General features: G+C 40.6%; 1 protein-coding gene across 3 annotated transcripts in view; it reads left to right on the plus strand.

Moving 5' to 3' along the window:
* The window catches only part of mms22l (MMS22-like, DNA repair protein), an 83,581-nt gene that overhangs the window by 54,701 nt on the left and 2,999 nt on the right, over positions 1 to 25,881 (plus strand). For 2 of the 3 annotated variants that reach the window (XM_060905875.1, XM_060905874.1), the window contains exons 11-23: positions 483 to 548; positions 704 to 823; positions 919 to 1,148; positions 4,450 to 4,947; positions 9,963 to 10,129; positions 10,442 to 10,592; positions 14,588 to 14,712; positions 16,809 to 16,951; positions 17,031 to 17,187; positions 17,587 to 17,753; positions 17,877 to 18,088; positions 18,221 to 18,387; positions 22,813 to 22,909. In XM_060905875.1, the coding sequence (XP_060761858.1) occupies positions 483 to 548; positions 704 to 823; positions 919 to 1,148; positions 4,450 to 4,947; positions 9,963 to 10,129; positions 10,442 to 10,592; positions 14,588 to 14,712; positions 16,809 to 16,951; positions 17,031 to 17,187; positions 17,587 to 17,753; positions 17,877 to 18,088; positions 18,221 to 18,387; positions 22,813 to 22,909 (2,300 nt within the window). Of the gene's footprint in view, positions 1 to 482; positions 549 to 703; positions 824 to 918; positions 1,149 to 4,449; positions 4,948 to 9,962; positions 10,130 to 10,441; positions 10,593 to 14,587; positions 14,713 to 16,808; positions 16,952 to 17,030; positions 17,188 to 17,586; positions 17,754 to 17,876; positions 18,089 to 18,220; positions 19,224 to 22,812; positions 22,910 to 25,881 lie in introns of those variants that run through there. The other variant, XR_009651301.1, reaches the window with a different exon arrangement.

The raw sequence follows: 25,881 nt of genomic DNA on the forward strand, positions 1-25,881 counted from the left end.
ACTGATGTTGCAAAATGTCACCAACTTGTTCATTCCATGCCTAGAAGACTTGGTGCTGTCATTAAAAATCACGGAGGCCATACAAAGTACTAGATGTAGTAGTTTTTGTTGTGGGGTGTACTCATTTTTGCACCACCGTAATTTGAGTAAAACTGAAAAATGTGTAACCTAAGTTATATTATTAACCTTACTTTCACGTTATAAGTTAAACAGACGTTATATTAAACTTTGTCTTGTCAACATTTTGGAAATTGTGTTCATTGAGATATTGTTTAAAATGTTACTTTTCAAAGGGGTTGTACTCATTTACGCTGAGCACTGTATGTCGGTAATGCGCATATTGTAATTTTGATCAATTCAGTCGCATTTTACCAGAGTTATGGCATAGTTGCCAGCAGGGGATATTGTGCTCTGAGTACTCTTGTTTGCATGCAACTTCATAAATGATTATGTACAAATAAAAGGTTTAATTTGTTTTGCAGAAACAACAGTTGGATGACAACTGGAGTTTTGTGTGTGATCTGCTGAAATCCAGCTGTGATGTAAAGGTGTGTTTATATGCTCTTATAGTCCAGTTGTGGAATGTCAGCAAAACAAACAATCAGCAGCACTGTGCTATGTGCTTATATTATGCACCCAATATACATTGAGGTGTGTGTGTGTGTGTGTGTGTGTGTGTGTGTGTGTGTGTGTGTGTGTCCAGGCGGTGGTTCAGGAGGAGCAGATAAGAATGTACGTACACTGCTGTCTGACTCTCAGTATGGTGTGGGTACCCAGCCTCAATGCCATCAATACACTTTGGGATTTTTTCAGCAAAAACCTGGTATGTCACACTTTTTTAAACTTTCTTGGTATCCTTGATATCTTTGTAACTTTCTTAGTGTGATTTTTGGATTGTCTGTGTTGATATATCCACAGAATGGATCATTCTCAGTACCCTGGTTAGGTGTGTCTGGATTGGCCAGTGTTGGCTGCACCCCACTGGCTCTGTTGGAACAAGCGAAGAGCTGCTGTAGCCCCGCCCTGTTGAACTCCACTAACCACGCCCACCTCTATCGTTCCACCAATTCCTTCCTTATCTTCCTAAGGATGCTTGCACTGCACCTGAAGCAGGAGAGCGGTGTCCCCTGGAGGCAGATCAAGGGCAGGTCAGTATGTGTGTGTGTCTGTCTGTCTGTTTGGAATGGAATAAATCTGCATAATGACTTCCTGCTGTTTGGAACATGAAACGCACACGAAGGCTAATTAGCTAACGAGCGTGGCGGTTAATTCTCCTTAACGAAGATGCTCGCTTCTCCAGCAGCACCAGGGCGGGAGCCGAGCTGGTCAAAATCCAACACATATGCATGTACACACACACACACACACACACACAGCCTCTGGCAGAGCGTGGGTCGGGTGTGTGTGGCATTAATAAGACCAGCAGGGAGAGTGTGTTCAGCTCTGACTTTTGAATCTGCAGCATCTGTTCATCTGTAGAGAAAAGCTGTTTGGGGTAAACAAACAAACAAACAAACAGGCAGGTGGGAATAAACAACAATGATGTTTATTGATGATGTCAATGTCCAGCAAAGTCAAAAGGGTAAATGTATGGATCTAATTCTTGTATCATTTCATTAGAGCTTCTATGATATTACAGTATATGATGATGATATTTTATTATAGAGACACAAGTGTTTTACTGGGAAATACGCCACTTGTATTTTTCATATGAACTACCTCCAGGACATTGAGGAACATATTTAAAAGAAAAGAAAGCCCATTTTTAAAATACAGTTATGAAGATAGATTATGATATAAACTAAAGATTCATGTGAAATAATTGAAAATAAGGAGCTCACACAACTAAGATATCCATCTCCAAAAGTCAAGTTTCTATGCAGAATGGACGATTTCATGGAAGCCGCCATTGCAAATATTTTAACCAATCAGAAAAATCCCCCGGATCGTTTCCTGCAGTGCTCTGATGTCATTTGAGCGCAAGACACAGAAGCTCCGCATAGTGAGTAAGACTTGAAGCTGCCTTTGGCTGGAGATTATTTCATTAAAAGTTTATATGAAAAAAAAATTGAAATTCCATTTCTCTAACAAAGGTGGAGGGGGAAAGATAATACTGATGTTGCTGATAAATGGCGAGGGAAGAGTGAACAGCTGATATATTTCTATGTGACCTGAATGGGGAAGGTAACTTTTCATATTTATATCCCCGGTACAAGTAGTGCTTCCATGACAGCCTCATTCTGTGGACTGTAACCTTGCTAGACAACCTACAAAAAGATCTGCATACAATCTGACTTACCTAAATCTGTTAAAGAGGCAAGTGTGCAAGTTTTTACACGTTCCTGGCAGCATAAGCACTCGTTAGCACACTTGGCGTGCTCTCGACTCATTCATGAAATAAAATGTATGTACATACATAAAATTATGTATATATTTATTTATATACATAAAATGTATATACATTTTGTGTATATATATTTACTTATACAAATAAATATATATTTATTTGTATAAATGGGGGACTATTTATACAAATAAGAGTCATTCAGGATTCAGCCATTTTTTTTTTTGCTCGATGTTAGCAAATTACAGGTTTTTAGCTTTCTCCTGAAATGTTTTCTTTTATTTCTTCTTCCTTAGGGTAGTAAAACTTGCTTTCGCTGTGAAGACTGTCGTTATCACTATCCATGCTGTAAAATTGATACTATTTTCCTGAGAAATGCTGGCAAAAATTTATAAGATTTTTGATAATCTTATAAATAAATCTTGTTAAAAAAAATAAATGTTGACAAAAAATGCTATGTTTGTTGTTGTGAACGAGTGAGTCGCCAGAGGTCCGTAACCGGGGTCCGTATCGTAGGATACGGACCCGCTTGCCAGCCAATCAGCGCGCAGGATTTGGACCGCGAAAAAAATGTTTTTATTCCAATGAACAAGTGTCCTGTATTTTATAATAATTTCCAATATCTTCAGTCATGAGGAAATCGATGAATTGTTTTGATAAACTTGTGTAGTTTTTGTTTGTGAATGTGTCTATATACAGTAGTAAAAAGAAAATGACGTCTTGAAGATATGAAGTTTATCTTCGCTTGTTGCAAACTGTTCGCCACTTGAAGGTAAACTTCATATCTTTGTGCCAATGTGTAATATCCTTTATGTATATTAGTCAGTCAATTATTCTCTTATCTGTGAACGATGGAAAAATTCAGGGATGCTAAACAATTGTCCATACACATGAATATCAGACAAAAGCAAACCTCATGTGCATCAGGTTGTAGGATATGGCATCATAACATTTTGTGAGAAGTCTTTTATCACAAAAGGTTGACAAGGAAATTAGCTTCCAGATAGCAAAAGTTTTTGGATGCTTTTTCTACGTGCATTAGGTTTTTTTTGTGAATTGACCTTACATAGAATCAAAAAATGAGGATGAAGGGTTGTAACTTCAGTATTAATTGTCAACTAATACATTCACTGTGAAAGAGTTCTTTCTGTGCCATGGGTTACACATCCATATTCAATCCCACTCTGCTCATTCACAGACTGAGCCAGATTTGTTGATGTGTTGGAGTCTACTGAGGTCACATTTGAACATGGCAGAAAGTCCTCGTAGATGCTGCTGTAGACAGCGTCGTCTATCCAAGAACAGCCATGGGCTGTTGATGTACAGCATGAAGGTTCTTGTCCGCTTTCAGCATTTTCAGTGCTGCCAGATTGTCCTGGGTTTCTGTGTATCGCACTGGTTTATTTTACTATGGTGTTTACGACGCTAATAAAACGGTCATCTCCTGAGACAATTTATGCCTTGGAACAACAGAAAAACATGACGAGTCAACTCCTTTATTTAGCTGGCCTGTTACAATCTGTTTTAAAGTGGCAGTGCACTGTGAAGATGTGAGAGTTGATGCTCAGGTTTTTGTGTTTGACAAGTGATGGAATAATACAGTCAGTGGTAGTGCACTTTACGTCTGACTCTGTGGTGTGTGTCAGCATCTGTGGGAGCCATATTGATTTCTAGCCCCCTCCCAAAACTGCAATGAGGTAGGTAGGTGTGTGTGTGTGTGTGTGTGTGTGGGTGGCTACAGTAGTGCCTCTCACTGTTTCTGACATTTAACATGATCTTTAAAGCCATTTAACCCTCCTGCCCTGGAGGATTTCATGCGCGCGCACACACACACACACACACACACACACACACACTCTCCAATATGCTTTCCATCATATACCCTTTTACAGATATGTGCATTTCTGCCTGTCACACTTTCCATGTCTCTCTGTTGCCATTTTCTCTTTCTCATTTTCCCTGTCTGTCTTTGTGGGTCTCTCTCTCTCTCTCTCTCTCTCTCTCTCTCTCTCTACTCCTCCTTTACATTTCTGCCTGTCTTTGTCTCTCACTCTTACTCATTTTCTGTCTGTCTCTCTCTGTCTCTCTCTCTCCTTTCCCTATAGAATCTACTCTAAGTTCCATGAGCGTCGCATGTCCGAGCTGTCCGAGAGTGGGTTACATCACTTCCTGCTCCTCTTCCTGGTTCTGTCACTCTGCGCTGATTTGGAGGATGCCACAAGTCGTGCCTTTGATCTTTTGGCTCTCCGGTTGCCTGCGGTGACAGCAGTGATGTCATGGCGGGGTCGTTTGGCTCTGCTGCTCGGGTTCGTGGAGCGAGGTGTGGACATGGGCGGTGCTGCCACAAGGATATCCGCCTCCTTCAGCAGTGCTGCACGAGAGTTTTATCTTAAGACAACACCTGTGCCTAGGAGGGCAGAGCTATGGCGCTTAATCTCTGCCTACTTGGAAGGTGTGGGCCAGGTGTGGCAGAGCAGCGCCAACTTGTGTCTGTCTGAGGAGAAGCTGATTAATGAAGGGTTCAGCCTGCTGCTACCTGCCTGTGGTGCTAAAGAACTTGGCACAGTGCTGGACTTCCTCCAGGTGACACTGACACAGTTACGGTGAGTTCAAACACAATTAACACGCTTACAGACTGTTTGTATGGGCTGTGTGGTAAGAACAGTGTACGTATATGGGGAAAGCTTATTGAGAATCTGATTAGCAGCTGCAAAATGTGTCACAGAGACAATTTGACCCTGCACATAATCATGAATGGGAATGTGATGAGCACCGTTAGTGTTTGATTGGCTCTTGGTCGGAGGCATGTGCATCAATCATTGGTCAAATTTTCCTTCCACACACTCTAATCAAGCTGATGATTTCCGAAGCCCACGTTATACTCCACCCACTTAATTATGCATTAATTGCATTGATGTTAACGCATTCATCATCAGACTTCATTTGTGAGAGCATTTTAAAAACTGGGTCAGAATGATGAGCCCTGGCTGTGCCCCAGGATCCATTAAAGCGCCAACGAGATGTTGCTTCACTACGGTCATCGGAAGGAGCTCTGATTCTTCAAGTCCAGATCGCATACTAAACACGAATGGGATGAAATCACAGGAGACCATAAAGCTTTGCTTGCTAAACTCTTCAATCCTGTATCAGAGCAAAACAGTCACCGCATCATTAGCCGCTTTTGTTAGCAGCTTCAACTCTGACAACTTTTAAACTGCCACGTTAATACACAATTTGTATTTGTAAGCTGAGGTCCTTGCAGATACAGTGAATCACCTGCACATGAAGTAAATAGGTTTGGAAATTGTGTTTGAAAACAGTTATTCAGTCGTAATGAAGCTTGAGGATTAGTGCAATATGTAACAAGAAACTGATAAGAAACCCTTATTCTGTTGGCTGAGAATGTCAGAACAGGATGTGACTAGACTACCAGCAAGTACAATCCATCAACAGCTAAAGAGAGAGAGCTATTATAACAGGGTATACCAAACATGAATGAGTTCATTAGTGCAAAAACACTTGTGTGGAGGAGTGATCTGGGCAGATGAGTCATAATTCACTGTATTCCCTACGAGTGGACGAGGGCCTGAGGATTCACTGAATGGTTTCATGAAAAATAAAATATGCTATAGCCTTTGCAGTCAACACATCTCAACCTAATTGAGCAGCTATGGAAGATTTTGGAATGACGTGCTTGGCCAAGACGCCTGCAGATGATTAGCAAACGTAGACGCACTGTCCAAATGATCACTGCGAGATTGAAGCAGTTTGAAAACAGAATTCATAGAGCTAGTCTATTCTGCATATTTTTAAATCTAGTATGAATCTCAAGCTCAACAAAAACCATCCTGGTATTGGTTGTTCTCTGGAACAAAATGCGGAAGGGTTCATGAGGCTCTGTTTGACAAAGTAATGGTGAGTTTTACCTCATTCAAATAATTCCATGGCTATTTTAGGTTGAACAATTAGCTGCTGCTCCATTGTATGTAACTGGTCATAATCATGTGTTTGCTGCGATATACAGTATATTAGAGCTCGTTTTATTCCTTGAATTTTGAAAGGGTTGGCGTAATGTGGGTCAAAGTTGAATTTAAAGGAACTTTGAGCAAAGCAGCCTTAGCGCTTTCTACTACCATCATCAAAACACCAACTGTTGGAATATCTTTTGGAAGAACAGTGTTTATAATTGCAGTACAGTTCCAGAGACGTGTAGAATCTTTCTTTGCAAAGGCATATTGTACCTTTTCTGGTTGCTTATAATGACTGTCAGCTTGCTAATGTACTTTATGTTGAGTTTTCCTTTAATTTGTCCCCCTTGGTGGATATTTCATTGAGGCCGGTTACAGAAGGGTGTTCACACGGCACATATTTGCATCGATGCTGCACCGATGTATTTTGTTGCGATATATCTTACACCGGTGTAAATTTTGCGCAGCGTTCACACGTCACAACCCTGCTTACTAGAGAGAAGCGTGTCAGCACCGGTGCAGCCCCACTTGCGGTCACACGGCAGTTTCTGCGACCGTGTTATAGTAGCAAAAACTTTATTACTATCATTTCCTTTGATAGTAATAAAGTTTTGATATTTCCTTTTATTACTATCATTTCCTATCATCATTTCCGATAGTAATAATGCGGAAATGAAATATGCGCATGCGTGAAAATGTACTTCTTTTTCCCGGTTGTCATGGCATCACCAAGCGCCGGGAAAACAACGTGGATGAAGACACCAGTGTTGCCAGATATTGCTGACGTTTTCCATCCCAAAATATGTTCAAATCCGTCAAAATGCACTTCAAACTGCCAAATCTGGCAACACTGGAAGACACGCAGTTCTGTTGTTGTTGATATTCGCCATTTTGGAAGCGCAAAATACCAGGATGCAAGTTATGCAATGCCCGTATGTAATCAACTCTCCTCACGCGTAGCGAGTCTACCCCTGTAGCGTTCAGACGTCCCATTTTATATCGGTGCTGCCCCGCAAACTAGCATTTACTCCGGAGTAAATTTCTTAAACCACCTCCCGAGCAGGGTTAGATTTGCACCGGTTTAAGCAGCTTTCAGGGGCTACACCGGTATAACTTTGTACCGTGTGAACGCTCTACCGGGGCAGCCCCGGTGCTACACCGGAGTAAAAGTTGCCGTGTGAACACCCCTAGTGAAGCAGTGTTTAGTGCAGGGTTTCTCAGCCTTTTCCACTTTGAGGCCCACCTATTTTATACTTGTAACGAATCAGGGCCCATTAAAAAAAAAAATCCCCAATTATTTTGGCTCATTTGGCTATTACAACTTAATAATCTATCGTAAAGTGTATTAATGGAATGCAACATAACTCCCTGTTACAGATGGGAGCCCAGAAATTAAATAAATGCAATAAAAACAAGCTCTTTTTAATTGTAGGTATTGTATTTAAAACTGTATGGATGTGCCAGAAGCCAACATAAAACCGTGCATGCAGGGCATTCTCAATCAAAAGGGATTAATGATCCAAAAATTACGTCTGGTCCATTAACACAAAAACTTCTTGCCATGTTTGTGTACAGCAAACAAGCACGTTATTAAAACCAAGAAGTATATTCAAAAGAAGTGGATATAGAAACCACTCAGTGGGATAGATCCTTATACGCTAACACAGAAGGATTTTTCCTATGAGTTGGAAAATTATCCATCCGTTGAGTTCCCCGACATCTCAAACTACCTGGTGCTGCAGACATCGTTCTACACAGACAAACAGATGAAAACCTGGTAGAGCATGAAGGACTACAACTTTTTATATGTGGCTGGGTTAAAGCTCTGGGGATCAGGACACTACAACATAGACGGAAGTAGATGGATCTAAGTGCAGGGAGAGTGTTTATTAGCAGGTGTGATATTTACAAAAGCAAAATATTTAAACAGCATTATAAATATGGCTAGAAACAAACATGACCGTGATGATGCTTTGCAAAGCCTCTGTGAAAACAGCATCCATATCTGTGTGTTCTGATTGTGCTCAAATCAGTACCAGGTGTATCCCATAAAGATCAGGGTCCCAAGCGCACGTACAACGTGCTCCGTGAGCGCATGCGGCCGCTTGAGCTGTGCCAAACTCAAGCACGCAAAGGCACAACAGTCAAGTGTTCACGTACTGTGTGATCACAACTTTTACTTCACATGTATATTGCCACCAAAATGCCTCATTTTCATTGATAACCCATTGCAAAGCATCGTGAGCTGCAGTGTGACTGTAGATTAATGAGGCGGATGTGATGTCGAATCCATTCCAGCAGTTGTACCCTACTATGAGTAAAAAATTAACTTGAAAAAAATTTGTGGCGGCCCAGTGACTGAGAAATACTGGTTTAGTGGACAAAATGTACAATTGGACAGAAATTATCATAATCCAAGACAGTCTTGAACATGTATTTTAGTGCTTTTACCTACATCTGTAGTAGCGAAATAATAATAATAATAATAATTATTATAATAATAATTTTAAAAAGTAGAAAAAAAAAAGAGTAGGTTTAACCAATACTCTGTGTGGTTGTTTTTGTAGCACCACCAAGGGAAGGATTAAGAGGGGTCTCAGGTGGTGTGTGTGTGTGTGCACATGTGCATAATGCTGCACTGTGGAGGGATTAAGAAGCATGTGTGTGGTAAGGGATTAAGAGGTGTGTGTGTAGGGCTGATGGATGTGAAAGGGCCAGTTCAGTGCAGTAAACGAGTCTAATGAATTTGGACGATAATTGATTGGCTGTAAAGGCTCAGAGAGGTGTGCGAGTGTGAGACAGACAGACAGAGAGAGAGAAAGAGACTTTGCTTTGAGTCTTGCTTTGAGGCTGAATGACAACACAGGAGGATCATCTCTACTTTAAATGAGATTACAGATCCTTCAGCTGCTTAGCCACACTAATGCTAACCATCCAGCGAGAGACAGGGTAGAAAAATAAGGAAAAAATGCCCTGTTGTATCTTCTCAGCTATCCGGTTACCCTCTGTTGGTTTTTGCAGATTGTTCTTCATAAGGAGAGAAAAAGCAAAACGGTAATGGCATTGGGAAAGAATAAACTGAGTGAACAAACATTTTCAACAAACATTGTTGAACAAACATTTTTACAAAATTAGTACGAGTTAACTAGTATCCCACTGATACTAGTTGGTGGGGGCCAAATGGATGTAGATGTGATCTATCCATATAACGTGCTAGAAATTATTATGGACAAGTTTTCAGTGCAAGTGAGTGACAAATTATAATTTTTTTTAATAATATATTTATTTTACTGCAGTGCTGTGAAGTTCTCAGTTCTAATTCTGGCAGCAATTGAAATCAAACATTCACCTTAATATGCTTGTTCCTGTATGTGATGATCGGAACCAACTTGTCTCACAGAAGTTCCACAACATTAAATGTAACAATAAATGGATAAAAAGTACGATGTGTTGTTCAGTCTTGGGAGCAGACTCGAATGTGGTTTTGGCTGAACACTTCTACCATGATGCAGTATATTTTTAAAAATGTGATGTCAAGGTTGTACGTTTATTATAAGGTGACCCTTTTTTTGTGCCAGCATATGTTATTGATTATACTGTATGTACTGTATAAATGACACGCTTTGTGTCTCTGCCTGTTTCCACTACAGGAGGGTGCAGCAATGTTCTAAATGTGCTAGTGCAGCTCTTCCTCTCAGTGTGATTAAAGAGCGCCATCTGGCGGTGGCTGTCACTCTGTGGACTCACTTCTTGCCGTTCCTGCGCACACTGAGAATCTCACAGACTTCACCAGAAGAGCTAGCGCACGCCGCTGCAGGTCAAATCTCTAGTCATCTCTGATGTGGTACAACTATAATGTAATCTGCATGATCATGGAAGCTATATTTTGAATATGTGATATAAGGCAACATAAGGCCAGCTGTCTTCTGAGTGTCCTTATTGTGCAGTGAGTGTCCTTTGTACTCCTCAGAGCAGGCTACTCTTTAACTCTACGTACCAGATGTTGGTAACATAATGGACAGAATTGAGGAATATTTTGATTGTAAATTGAGGCAGTTGCTCTGAGTGATGTCAAATATATAAAATTGTATAAAATTTTACCATTGATCATATTATCTCTTTCTTCCAGGTTTCACTTTGTTAGCATTGGATTTGCCGAACTCTGCTCCTCAGGATCTTCAGCCCCGCCCACTCCTGGCCATGCTCCAATGCTTTGGCTGGGATGAGATGCTTCGACCCCTACTGGTGACACGCTACCTCAACAGCCTGCTGCAAAATGAGTACATGCCATCTTTAGTTCTTTCCTGCTTTCCTTCCTTTTTTTTTGCTTTCTTTCCTTCTGTCTGTTCCTCTTCCTTTACTTCCTTGCTTTCTTCCTTTCATTTCTTTCCTGTCCTTTTCTTTTTCCTTTCTGTCTTACTTTGTTTCATTCCTTTCCTTTCCTTTCTGTTTTCTTTTTATCCCCCGCTGGCTGAAAGGCCCGAAGGGGGATTACATGGATTAAAGTTTTCCGTCGCTACGACGGATTTCCGTCAACTGGGAGCGCTAAAGGTCAATGAGAGTGATGCAGATCCGAGGAAAAAAAACGGGGGGGGGGGGGGGGGGGGTAGGCCCATAGGTCTGACACCGATGTGATTTAGAACTTCACCAAGCTGCTGTGATTGCCTGTTGTTGAACTCTTTCTTGTGCTATGTTTGAGTATATGTAAAGGAATAAGTTGTTGCGCTAGATAGGCCTAAATAAATAAATACAGCCTCCACTACTGTCTAGTCCCGGGGAGGCTGGGCGTAGGCAGCAAGCCGCAGTGCTCGACTTGAGTTTCGTTTCTATCGGCGGCTCCAGCCCGACTTTGCACGCTCGTAACTCGGCCAGGGGAGGTCTCAGCCTCTCCAAACTTGGCAGCCAGCGACCTCTGCCCTCTCCCCAACGAACCAGCACTGCCAGGGCGGGCCAGCCTCGGGACGCGATTCACCCAGACCCGGCGCCGTGGGGGGGGGGGCGAAAGGGGGCGTCGCCCCCTCGTGGCTACAGCCCCGCCTCCTCAATGGAGACTCAGATCACTTAATTGTTTTCTTATGAAAATATAATGTATTATAGACGTATTAATAATTTGCATTTTCAAATATGAAATATTAAGTGGTTGCGCATTGCACAAAAATACATTTCACATAAATCACTACTAAAACTGGCATGGTAGAACAAATCTGATTGGTTGTTATGACACAAGTGCACTGTCTCTGCAATATCCTGTAATATGCAGTCAAGTTTACGGGAGTAGTCTTTCCCCCACCGAATTAAACGAATTCAATCACAATATTGTGAATCCATTTTCTTTCTTTGTAGGCTAAGTTTATCTCCGTTTATGTTGGTGTATGTGTTCATATATGGTCCGCTTTGTGCGCAAATAGCGTAAGAATATGTCGTTGACGTCACCCCCTATGCAGCGTGGGTGAAAATTCATCACTTCAGAGTGTTTTGTCCCCTACACGCCTAAACTGGGATCGCGGATTAAGTGGTTAGCGTTGACTCGGTGCGAGTCAGGAAGGCTATTACTGGTGCAGCTGCGGGGTCTGTTGATTTTTTTAAATTATGATTTTGGCCGCCGAGCCAAGTACCTTAGACTTGCATTGACGTTTTGTTTTCATGCCGCAGAGCTATTTGTATGTATTTTAAATTTAAAGGACTTGCCTGTAGGTTTGTGTGTGTTGTTTTATGTTTGGCATCTTTCCGGTTGTAACGCGTATCTATGAGAAAATTGGAGGGGAGGGTTAACAGGTGAGCACGGGTGTTGATAAAGCGCAACTGCCCTGGTAATATGTCACATGATTTTCCCGTACTAAAGCAACCTTCAGGGCCGTGGTTTTGTGGTTGGCGCAGTTAATTGTTTGAAACACGTTGTCAGACCGCCATCACTACTACACACTATATGAAAAATATTTGCCCCCTTGCGATTTCTAATTGCCCCCTTAGTAAACTGTTCCTGGCGCCGGGCCTGAATTCACCCCGAGGCGAGCCGCGGCGCTCCGCATCAGTTTCCTTTTAACGGCGGCTCCACTGATGAAACAATCTGGCTGTCCTATTACTAGGCAACTACTTGCCTACTACTAATACTAGGCCTATTGTAGTAGTAGTAATAATAATAATAATAATATTTGCCTATTGAAAGGCGATCAGGTGAAAAATCTAAACAGCCCTGTTGAAGCCGCAGCAAGATCTATGCTATTAAGCCTTTTGTAGGTTAAACAGGCTTCGGCACACAATGTTCTGGAAAGGCTGTGTTTTTCTTTGGTTTGATTAGCCTACGATTTAATCTTTAAACATTATGGTTGCAGCAGTTCGCTTAAACATTGGAGGCTGCAGAGTCGGGCTGCAAGATTTCCTGACACTTGTTTAAGATGCCAAACTTCATAGTAAGGAGAAAATAATTCCACGGTATTTAGTGCCTCGTCAGTCTCAAAAATTAATAGTGAAGGACCAACGCGAATTAAGTCCCAAAAAAACCATCTCGTAGGCCTATATTTTACATTTTCAAAAAAGTCCGGAATTGGAAGTCGGTCAGTGGAGTGTAATGAAGTGTCTCATTCACTAAGCACAAAAGGTCAGAAAACAGTGGAGAAAACAGCTATTGCTTAAATAGGCTACTAATGGTTTACATTAGTAATTTAATGTATGTGACAAATAAATTCATTGATTAAATAGATAAAGAAGTGAATACTCCAAAGCTCAAAATTCAGGAAAGTGGCTCCGGTGTCGCAAGTGCACAAGAACAGTTATTTGAAAGTTAACCTGATGAATTTGTGCGTGCGCGTGCGATTTCATGAAGAACCGGGACAATTGGCATTCGGTGAAAGATTCACACCTATTACTCATTATATTCACGCGCGCCCTCTCACCCACTGTTGCTTAATTTTCCCGATTTACACGCGTGTCTGAAGATGGAGTTTTCAGAAATCTCCACTCTGCCCTGAGTTTGCAAAAGTAGCTGTTTTCAGTGACTGAAACCTCCGTATAGGTGTGAATGAGAGGTGCAACCGAATAAATAAATATGCGTCTTTTTTATCCGGCTATCACTGCGCAAAGCCTCTAATGTTGAAATGGTAGTAATATTTGTTAAAATAATAGTAGGCTAATTTCCACATTAATTGTTAAAATGGCCCAAGGGATGTGATGGGGGGATGGCCATTTTATAAGGGGGATGATTTGAGATTTTTATTTCAGAAGGGGGATGCCTCCCCCCACATCCCCCCTCAACTCGAGTACTGCGTATAAGGCCTGACATAGGCCCTTCGATTTCCATCACTAGAGTGCATCAAATTACTTTCGGTTTTGCCAGCATGGACGCACTTCTTTTAAATGAAGGCACAGATGTGTCAGACATCGACAAAACGGTAAAGAATAAGTGGAGATGGGCTTGGCGAAATGAAATGGACGATAATGGCAAGCTCCTGCTGCTGAGCCAAGGAAAAAGAAACAAAAACAGGCATCAGGTGTTGCCAAACTAGATGCCTTTGGCTTCACTGCGAAGAAGCAGAAAAAGTGAACTTTCACTTTACTTTTCTTGTTTCCTGGCTTTATTTCGACAGATTTTCTTATTTTTCTTTCTGTTCCACTCTTTTGAAAGCATGGTTCAAGTTCGACTGCACTTGCACTTTTCTCTTAACCACTGCTGTGCATTACTAAAGTACTGTTGAAATAAATTTGCACTTTGCGCTGAAAACTTGATGTTTCATCATGAATAGCCAGTAATGACAATGGTAAAGTCTTGCCTTAGCTTTAGTCATTGTTAAAATTATGTAAATGTACTATAAGTAGGGGCCGAGGGGATAATGGACAACACGGCGTTTAAAATTTGACGCATTGCTGACGTGGTAGGGGCCAACGACATGGAGCTTTTTTTTCAGTCAGATGATTTTTTTTTTTTTTTGCTTTAATCCATGGGATTATGTCATGGCGATGTCTGTCTGTCTGTCTGTCTGTCTGTCTGTCTGCCCGCCTGTCCTGGGAAGGGTGCTCACCTTCTGAAATTAACTCCTCTCACAATTTTTGGAGGAATTTCACGAAACTTGACAGGATTCTTTGTTATATGTCGGTAATACGCACATTGCACTTTTTGTTCAATTCAGTCGCATTTTACCAGAGTTCTGGCATAGTTGCCAGCAGGGGATATTGTGCTCTCCGAGCACTCGTCTTCTTTCCTCCTTTCCTTTCTTCCTGTTTTCCATTTAAGTCTTTTATTCCCCCTCTGTTGCTTAATACTGTGTGTGTGTCTCTTTAGAGAGTTAGTGCGTAAGATGAGCTCTGCTGGTGATTCAGCCCAAGCTCTGTGTGTGAGAGCGTGGATCCGCTGTATTGTACAACAGCATCACCACAACAACGCTGACACACATAGCAGCAGAACAGGTGCATGGCAAGTTTCTGTCCTTTTTTGGGGGATAGCGGATTCTTTGATTCATTATAAACAATTCTTCAGCGCAGTGTCATAATAGGATATATATATATATATATATATATATATATATATATACAGTGGTGCTTGAAAGTTTGTGAACCCTTTAGAATTTTCTATATTTCTGCATAAATATGACCTAAAACATCATCAGATTTTCACACAAGTACTAACAGTAGATAAAGAGAACCCAGTTAAACAAATGAGACAAAAATATTATACTTGGTCATTTATTTATTGTGGAAAATGATCCAATATTACATATCTGTGAGTGGCAAAAGTATGTGAACCTTAAGGATTAACAGTTAATTTGAAGGTGAAATTAGAGTCAGGTGTTTCCAATCAATGGGATGACAATCAGGTGTGAGCGGGCACCCTGTTTTATTTATAGAACAGGGATCTACCAAAGTCTGATCTTCACAACACATGTTTGTGGAAATGTATCATGGCACGAACAAAGGAGATTTCTGAGGACCTCAGAAAAAGTGTTGATGATGCTCATCAGGCTGGAAAAAGTTACATAACCATCTCTAAAGAGTTTGGACTCCACCAATCCACAGTCAGACAGATTGTGTACAAATGGAGGAAATTCAAGACCAATATTACCTTCCCCAGGAGTGGTCGACCAACAAAGATCACTCCAAGAGCAAGACGTGTAATAGTCAGTGAGGTCACAAAGGACCCCAGGGTAACTTCTAAGCAACTGAAGGCCTCTCTCACATTGGCTAATGTTAATGTTCATGAGTCCACCATCAGGAAAACACTGAACAACAATGGTGTGCATGGCAGGGGTGCATGGCAGGGTTGCAAGGAGAAAGCCACTGCTCTCCAAAAAGAACATTGCTGCTTGTCTGCAGTTTGCTAAAGATCATGTGAACAAGCCAGAAGGCTATTGGAAAAATATTTTGTGGAAGGATGAGACCAAAATAGAACTTTTTGGTTTAAATGAGAAGCGTTATGTTTGGAGAAAGGAAAACACTGCATTCCAGCATAAGAACCTTATCCCTTCTGTGAAACGTGGTGGTGGTAGTATCATGGTTTGGGCCTGTTTTGCTGCATCTGGGCCAGGATGGCTTGCCATCATTGATGGAACAATGAATTCTGAATTATACCAGCAAATTCTAAAGGAAAATGTCAGGACATCTGCCCATGAACTGAATCTCAAGAGAAGGTGGGTCATGCAGCAAGACAACGACCCTAAGCACACAAGTCGTTCTACCAAAGAATGGTTAAAGAAGAAGAAAGTTAATGTTTTGGAATGGCCAAGTCAAAGTCCTGACCTTAATCCAATCAAAATGTTGTGGAAGGACCTGAAGTGAGCAGTTCATGTGAGGAAACCCACCAACATCCCAGAGTTGAAGCTGTTCTGTATGGAAGAATGGGCTAAAATTCCTCCAAGCCAGTGTGCAGGACTGATCAACAGTTACCGGAAACGTTTAGTTGCAGTTATTGCTGCACAAGGGGATCATTTTCCTCAATAAATAAATGACCAAATCTAATATTTTTGTCTCATTTGTTTAACTGGGTTCTCTTCATCTACTTTTAGGACTTGTGTGAAAATCTGAAGATGTTTTAGGTCATATTTATGCAGAAATATAGAAAATTTTAAAGGGTTCACAAACTTTCAGGCACCACTGTACATGGTATATTTATTTATTTTTAAACTGGTAAAGAATGGGGGAAAATATATTTGCTTAACATTTGTGAATTAGCAATATGGGAAATATGGACATGGAGCAAAAGCAGGTGTGGGTGGAGATTAATTTTTCCCCCCTCATGTTTTGGGAGATTCATTCAAACATGGCTGCTCTGCCCCACATCATCTCATCGTAGTTGGCTCAAGGTTACATCAGTATGTTCCATCACATGTTTAAATGATCTGTATAAAATTTTAATCAGAAAACAGCATGAAATTGTTTCACTTTGACGTTTTTGTTCGTCAGCACATCGTTCTCAGTTAAATTGCTGGAAATTAATGTGTTTTTGATGAACATCAATATGTCCTTGTGAAATTGACCTTGTATTTCTGTATGAATGTGTGTGGGTATAGATAGGACTTTAGAAGAGCAGTTAGCTGAGATGACCACACTGGTCCTCAGATTACCAGAAGTGGAGTCACTGCTTCAGAGAGCCGGACTGAACATGAATGCTGCTATACAAGAACCTAAAGTTGCCTTGACTTTGTTTATAAAGGTAGGTACACACACACACACACTTTTTTTTTATTCATTACAATCGGTTCTTTAAGATTCATTTTTGAATTTGTGGGTAGTGTGTAGGTCGTGTGTATTGTGGGCTGCAGCAGCAGGTTGAGCGTGTGTCTCTGGTTTGTAAAGCGCTGGAGTATTTAGGAGACATCATGAAGTTCATCAAACCCAACCTTCTAAACAAAAGCACAGAGGGGCTGCACATCACATACTGGACGCTTGGTATAGCACAATATGCACTGCACACTACACACTGTAATACACAGTCCACACTTGAGGATTAAATTGAAATTCTTCCCATGTTGGTCTGTAGCTCTGCATACTGATGCTGTGAAATCCAGGCAGGATGGGGAAAAAGCCAGACACATTAGCAAATAGCAATGAATTGAATTAAATTAAATCGAATTAACAATGTCCTGCACTTAAATTTTAAAAATCCACAAAACATTTGTATGATTTAGTTTTGTCTCCATGACAAAAGCTGTAGCCAAACTTCACTTGATATGATGCAAATAATCCTGAGGATATTATGGCTTATTGTGGATTCATGACGTACTAATTACATTAAACTGTTAAACTAATTTTACCTGATCTCTCTCACCATCTTTCTTGTGTTCACAGGGTGTGTGGTTAAACACTGGAGCCCTCTACTGGCCACATCTAAAGCCCAGTCTCTTCTCCTGCGCATCATAGACGTCCTGCTGCTCCCTCATTCCCTGCTGCAGGATAAAGCTCCACCTCCTCAGCTGATCTCAGCTATTCGGGACACACTGCCACTTTACCTGCAGGTCTGTGTATATTCATTTTGCTGGTGTTTTTGTTATATTGTTTAGGTTCTCTGTACAGACTGTGTGATTATATGACTGAGGTTTTCTCGACCGTCTGTTAAACATGTGTGTTTGTGTATTCAGGGTCTCTCTGTAGCAGTGGGTGTGTCCCAAACACAGGTGTCATACCTCAAGCAGCAGCTGCGTAATGTTATCATTCAGTACCTGAGCCGCTTCCTCCCAGCCACGCCCACTGTTGGAGCTGTAGCCAATCACCCTGTGCTGTTGGCTGGCTGTGAGGCTACACCCACACTACAAGGGGCTGCGTTGAGGAGCATGATCCTGCAGGCACTCCGGTAAAAAATAAATACAAACCTTCTAATTTACATTTCACTTATTTGCATACAGTTGGAGCAGATGAGTGAGTATGTAGTGAAGAACTGGTTTTGCTCTCGCTCCCTCTTTGTCTTTCTTGCTCATTCACACAGGGAAAACTTCCTGCAGTTCAGAGGCCACGCCCCTCCTGCTCGATTGGCAGCTGTCCTCATGTTTCTATTGGAGCTTCTGAAACGTAATAATGACACTGATCCCGCCCTCCTCACTGTGCCCCTCGCAAATGTGCTGCGCTGTGTGATGCTTGTTAATGAACCTCAAGGTGGGAAATGCACACATTCAGCACTTTACCACTGACACAGTGCTGGTGCTGTTCAGGGACCTATCGTTTTTTGTTTTAACAGCCTAGACCATTAACATATTCATAGTCTATTAATGCTACACAATGTAGAGTGTGTCTTCATGCATTCCTCAAACCTTCAACCAGAACCACAACTTTCAGTCTGTTCACAGAACTCAGATTATTGAAGCTAATGTGAAAACATAACACAAGTATATCCAAACAAACCCACAAAAAAGGAAAAAATAAACCAACATTAAAACTGAATTAAATATCAAAACTGCAATATATAGATGAAAGTTTAACGGATTTACCCAGAAATCCGGATATTTGACAACTCTTGAAAATCTCCGGTTTTCCGAATGGAGAAATTTATTTTTCGGATTTTTCATGTTCTGTTTCATAGAAATTCGGTTTTGCGATCATGCGGCTTGTTTACGTTCGGCGACGCCATTTTTGTAGTCTCGCAGTGTTTGCTGGTGTGTACAAGACCTTATATGCTTATATACATACCTTATGTCATGTGAACGAGATTTTATTGCGATATCGTGCTTTAGAAAATGCGGTCTTTCTTTTGTGTACCTTTCTATTGAGCGAGACAATTGAAGAGCCTTCTCTATTGAAATGTGCTTACCGATTCAGCAATAATAATGTACAAACAAGTTGACAGGTCGGCAGATATCCATAGCATAGAAGAAAAGGTAAAGCACAAGTTCAAATGGTCGTGGCTGGAGGAGAAAGATGCAAACGGTGACTTTTTTTTTTTTATCGGACTATGTGAGGAAAGTGGACAGGCCAGGATATGCATTATGCACGTGGTAAGTAATTTTTTCTTATTCTTAATTTGTTGTACTTGAGATCCATGCTGAGATTTAGAAAATTGTGAATGAATTCTTATTGACTTGACGTGACTGATAACTACTTTTATTTGCGGTCATTATCAGTGAGCGTGCGTGATATTGTAAGCCGTATTGGCATATTGAAGTGTTAATGTTTAGTGAAAATAAAAAATGAGCCACACACTCAATATAAATCTCATCTCATCTCTAGCCGCTTTATCCTGTTCCACAGGGTCGCAGGCAAGCTGCAGTCTATCCCAGCTGACTACGGGCGAAAGGCGGGGTACACCCTGGACAAGTCGCCAGGTCATCACAGGGCTGACACATAGACACAGACAACCATTCACACTCACATTCACACCTATGGTCAATTTAGAGTCACCAGTTAACCTAACCTGCATGTCTTTGGACTGTGGGGGAAACCGGAGCACCCGGAGGAAACCCACACGGACACAGGGAGAACATGCAAACTCTGCACAGAAAGGCCCTCGCCGGCCACGGGGCTCGAACCCGGACCTTCTTGCTGTGAGGCGACAGCGCTAACCACTACACCACCGTGCCACCTTTAGTGCATTATTAATAGTTTGAAATCTTTAAAGTGGCATGATAATAAGAAAATATTCTTTTGATAATAGTTTGTGTTGAATAAGCTCAATTTTACAAGATAAGGTGGCTGATTTATCTTTCCTGTTCTGAATGAGTTTACTGTTACAATAAATATATATATGATTTAATAAGACTGTTTTGATATTGAAATCAATTCAATTTCATGAAAGTGTGAACTATTTAATATCAGTTAAATTATTATTTTCTAAGCATATATGCAGTATTGCTCATAAGATGTGACATCACTTTATATAAGTTTTGACATCCAATAGTGAAAATTCTGAATTTAGAACAATGCACTCCTGAAAATTACTCCTTAACTAGGGGAATTTAATTTAATATTTTTGACATGTTAATCATTAATGTACATGAAAAAAAGGCTTAAAAGTTATAACTTGTTTTAGTGAAAATAAGTACTAGAATGCAGGGTTTTGCATGTGATGTTATTAAAATTTTTTCGGGGGATGTCCCCCCCCCCCCCCCCCCCCCCCCCCCCAAAATCTTAGTTTGACTTTCAAAAGTTCAGGATTTTTTTTCTTTGCTCCACTTTCATCTCTAGCAATAACACTGCATCAACAATAGTTACAAGCTTCCAAGGTGCCTTAATTCAGCTGACTTTTGAAGGCAGTGTGCATGTATCACACAATCCAGTGTATCAGCCAAACTAAAAATGCCAGGGAATGACGGAAATTCAAGGAACAGTGATGTGTTTCTCTTTCGAAGTTACAAATAGCTATATATGTATTGCTAAAATGATAAAGACAAGGCAGCTGCTTTCTTATTCTGGTGCACTTTTTATTCACATGAAATTGAAACTAATTGAGAAATGAGAAACATAAGGGAAGCTGCTATACCAGAAACTAGTACACAATATCATCGGGGGGGTTTTCTTCCTTTTTTTTTCCTGACCTTAATGTAAGAGTATTTTATTTTAACTACAAAGGTCTGCACATTTTCATTTCAGCCAAACAGACATACACGGCAGTCATTTAAATCCAAACAAAACCCCAAAAATAAATGCTGTTTGCAGAGCACAGCAAGTGCCCTGATGTGCCCTCTGCATGTTTAAATTAAAAATAAAACTTCCTAACAACAAATTTATCCATTTTAAAAGTTGTGATATCGCTAAAAATAGGCTTACGTGGGTGCAGCCACTTGCGCTGAAACCGGATATCTGCTTGTGACATAACTGGTTCACTAGTTCACTGTTTCCCTTAGTAACACAGAGCCATCAAATAAAGGCTTCTAATTCTTTAAAAAAAATTCCTGGCCACCACTGCACTCTCGCACACTCTCTCTCTCTCTGTGTCTGTCTGTCTGTCTCCACTGCTTCAGTGGAGACAGACAGACAGAGTTTTAAATGCAGTGAGAGAATTTCACTGTGCTGTAATGTGTATATATGACACAGGCTTCGAATTCTAAAAATCTAATCAGAAATTTTCTGTAACCATGTCACTTTTACTGGCAACAAAATACATGAATCAACAGACTTCACTTTTATAAAGTGTGAATCTCACTCAGCCTGATAATGTATACACAGTATTGACTACTTATTAACCCCACTTGCTCTGTCTTTCTGGGGAAAATATCAGACCTCTGTCTTTTTGTACAGACTGAGCAAGTGAGGTTAATAAGGAGTTTTTTATATATATATATATATATATATATATATATATATATATATATATATAAATATAAAATATGGCTTTTTATATATATATATATATATATATATATAAATATAAAATATGGCTTTTTATATTTCTAAGATTAAAATAGACCATCATTATAATGAGCCATGACGTTGCTTTCAGTCATGTCATATTTGTAATGTAGTTGAGTCACATATGCAGAATAAACGGCTAGCAGTTTCAAAACTGAATTTCTGTTAGCGGTTTCTGAATGCTCTTCATTGCTCATTTCTTGACTAACTCTCTGACTCTTGTTTGTCTTTTGTCGTTTTTGATTCAGTTTGGATCTGTACACAGTGTACAGGTACAAATATGAACAAATGAATAATCAAACATTTTATATGGATATTTATGTCAGTATAAATGTATTTTTTGGGTTTTGTTTGCCTTTAATGACCAACAATAGCTCCTTTCTTAAGTGGAATAAGGTGCAATTCCTGTTTTGGAATGAAAGCCTACAGACACACTGGCCCTGAGCAGATAAAGTCGGTTTTATACTGTGCAATTTTAGATGTCTTTTAAGGTTCCTGCTTGCCACACTGTATGAAATGGCCCAAATAAAATATCTTAATCTAAAAAACTTTTGTAACAGACTTGAAATTACATTTGCTGTTTGTCAGATTATACAATGAAGATCCTCTAAAGAGGATTTTTCAAAGCAAGACAAAACCACTACAGTACGTGTAGCTGTTGCATGAGATTTGCAATCCTGTGCTGTCCTCCTATTGGTGGATTTTAGACTAGTTTCATAGCGGTGCTCACAAGTTCTGAGACTGATAGAACTTTGTTGTTGGCATTCACTTGTTGCAGCAGCATTAATTCACCTACCAGTAAGCATGTTGTCTCTTGCAACCAAATAATTACTTTACAATGTGCAATCTACAGCAAGATCGGACCGTAAAATCCTGCATTGTAAGACCTGCTGACATGAGTGTGTCATGAGAGGACACCAGACAAACAACCTTCATTCACAGAGTCTCAAATAGGCTTTCACCACAGCAATGTGAGGAATATGCTCGGGGAATCTTGAGCTGCTGTTTGTAATTTGCCTCAATAAACTGCTCCGTATTTCACTTTTTCATATTTCAGACTGAACATGAGCTTAGGGTCTTTTTAGTTCGTCACAAAGGTTAAGCTTTAATTCGGACATCACAGTCCTGACAGAAAAATGCAATGTTATAAAATGAATTAAACATCTGCCACCAAAAACCAATGCATTCTTAAAATTTGCATTCATAATAAGCTATATAAAATGTATGTGTGTGTCATAGTGAAGAAACTGAGTACAGAAAGTGTACAGCTCATCATGGAGAGATGTTCCTCTGAAGCTAGAGAGGAACCATGTGACCAGCTTATCACTGCTCTCAGGTGGGAACCTGTTGTATACAGTGTTGGCTATACCAGGAAATGTACTACTGTACTAAAATAGTGTGTTAACATTAGGCATGTAATGATGTATCATGTGACGATAAATCGCAATACAAATTCATGATAATTCGAGTCAATGAAATAAAAAGTCATAACTATCAGGCTGTGTTATGTAATTTTTCTTTTCCAGAGAGCAGAGGGCATAAAATAGTGGGAATACACATGACTTCACTGTAGATGGAAACAACACAGACATAACACAACTTGACAAAAACGCAGATGTAAAATGGGAAAGAGATGTTGTGCGATTGACTATACAAATAGATTTAACTAGAAATCAGAGCTCTCTGTTTACAGACTGCTGACAGCTAAAGAGAAGCAAATGCAGGCAGTACAAATGTTCATAAAAGTTTATTAAGAAAAGGCCCATTTGTTATTCACATTATTTTTCATAAAAGGAACATTTTAGTTAATAGGCTATTATTTTACTACAACCTTTACAAATGTGGGTAAATAATTATTGTTGGTGATTTAAAAAAATGAAACCCAAGGAAGTGTGTATGTGTGTACACACACAGTAGTGCTTGAAAGTTTGTGAACCCTTTAGAATTTTCTATATTTCTGCATAAATATGACCTAAAACATCAGATTTTCACATAAGTCCTAAAAGTAGATAAAGAGAACCCAGTTAAACAAATGAGACAAAAATATTATACTTGGTCATTTATTGAGAAAATGATCCAATATTACATATATGAGTGGCAAAAGTATGCGAACCTTTGCTTTCAGTATCTGGTGTGACCCCCTTGTGCAGCAATAACTGCAACTAAACGTTTCCGGTAACTGTTGATCAGTCCTGCACAATGGCTTGGAGGAATTTTAGCCCATTCCTCTGTACAGAATAGCTTAAACTCTGGGATGTTGGTGGATTTCCTCACATGAACTGCTCGCTTCAGGTCCTTCCACAACATTTTGATTGGATGAAGGTCAGGACTTTGATTTGGCCATTCCAAAACATCAACTTTATTCTTCTTTAACCATTCTTTGGTAGAATGACTTGTGTGCTTAGGGTTGTTGTCTTGCTGCATGACCCACCTTCTCTTGCGATTCAGTTCATGGACAGATGTCCTGACATTCTTCCTTTAGAATTAATTATTCCATCAATGATGGCAAGCTGTCCTGGCCCAGGTGCAGCAAAACAGGCCCAAACCATGATACTACCACCACCATGTTTCACAGATGGGATAAGGTTCTTATGCTGGAATGCAGTGTTTTTCTTTCTCCAAACATAGCACTTCTGATTTAAACCAAAAAGTTCTATTTTGGTCTCATCTGTCCACAAAACATTTTTCCAATAGCCTTCTGGCTTGTCCACGTGATCTTTAGCAAACTGCAGACGAGCAGCAACGTTCTTTTTGGAGAGCAGTGGCTTTCTCTTTGCAACCCTGCCATGCACACCATTGTTGTTCAGAGGTCTCCTGATGGTGGACTCATGAACATTTAACATTTAGCCAATGTGAGAGAGGCCTTCAGTTGCTTAGAAGTTACCCTGGGGTCCTTTGTGACCTCGCCGACTATTACACGCCTTGCTCTTGGAGTGATCTTTGTTGGTCGACCACTCTTGGTCTTGAATTTCCTCCACTTGTACACAATCTGTCTGACTGTGGATTGGCGGAGTCCAGCCTGTCTTTAGAGATGGTTTTGTAACCTTTTCCAGCCTGATGAGGATCAACAACGCTTTTTCTGAGGTCCTCAGAAATTTCCTTTGTTCGTGCCATGATGCACTTCCACAAACGTGTGGTAAAGATCAGACTTTGATAGATCCCTGTTATTTAAATAAAACAGGGTGCCCACTCACACCTGATTGTCTTCCCATTAATTGAAAACACCTGACTCTAATTTCACCTTCAAATTAACTGCTAATCCTAGAGGTTCACATACTTTTATATATCATCTTATTATCTCTAGCCGCTTTATCCTGTTCTACAGGGTCGCAGGCAAGCTGGAGCCTATCCCATCTGACTATGGGCGAAAGGCAGGGTACACCCTGGACAAGTCACCAGGTCATCACAGGGCTGACATATAGACACAGACAACCATTCACACTCACATTCACACCTACGGTCAATTTAGAGTCACCAGTTAACCTAACCTGCATGTCTTTGGACTGTGGGGGAAACCGGAGCACCCAGAGGAAACCCACGCGGACACGGGGAGAACATGCAAACTCCGCACAGAAAGGCCCTTGTCGGCCACGGGGCTCGAACCCGGACCTTCTGGCTGTGAGGCGACAGCGCTAACCACTACGCCACCATGCCGCCCTATATAGAAGAAGAGAAAACCTTGATTTGTCACATGCACACTTCAAGCACAGTGAAATTCATCCTCTTCATTTAACCCATCTGAAGCAGTGAATGTGCGCGCACACACACACACAGGGCAGTGGGCAGCCACACCAGAGTGCCAGGGGTTAGGTACCTTGCTCAAGGGCACCTCAGCCCAAGGCCGCCCCACGTCAACCTAACTACATGTCTTTGGATTGTGGGGGGAAACCGGAGCACCCGGAGGAAACCCACGCAGACATGGGGAGAACATGCGAACTCCACACAGAAAGGTCCTCGCCAGCCGCTGGGTTCGAACCCGGAACCTTCTTGCTGTGAGGCAACCGTGATAACCACTACACCACTGTGCCGCCCCTAAAAATATATATATTTATATATATAAAAAATGTTTTAACAAAATAAATAAAGTTGTTAAAGAATGGGTAAATAAATGTTACAATTTTTTTCCTTTATCATATTTTAATTTTATTTATTTATTTTTTCAAAAATATCATGAGAAACTTGAATTATGAGCCCATTACAGGTAGTCGTTGACTTACGACTGCGTTTGGTTACGACTGACCGGTCATAAATCGATCTGGTCGTAAGTCGGCCTATGTTAAATGAACATAAGTATATTGTGATGTGTAA

This window comes from Neoarius graeffei, chromosome 23, assembly GCF_027579695.1.
Source record: "Neoarius graeffei isolate fNeoGra1 chromosome 23, fNeoGra1.pri, whole genome shotgun sequence".
Classification (NCBI taxonomy): Eukaryota; Metazoa; Chordata; class Actinopteri; order Siluriformes; family Ariidae; genus Neoarius; species Neoarius graeffei.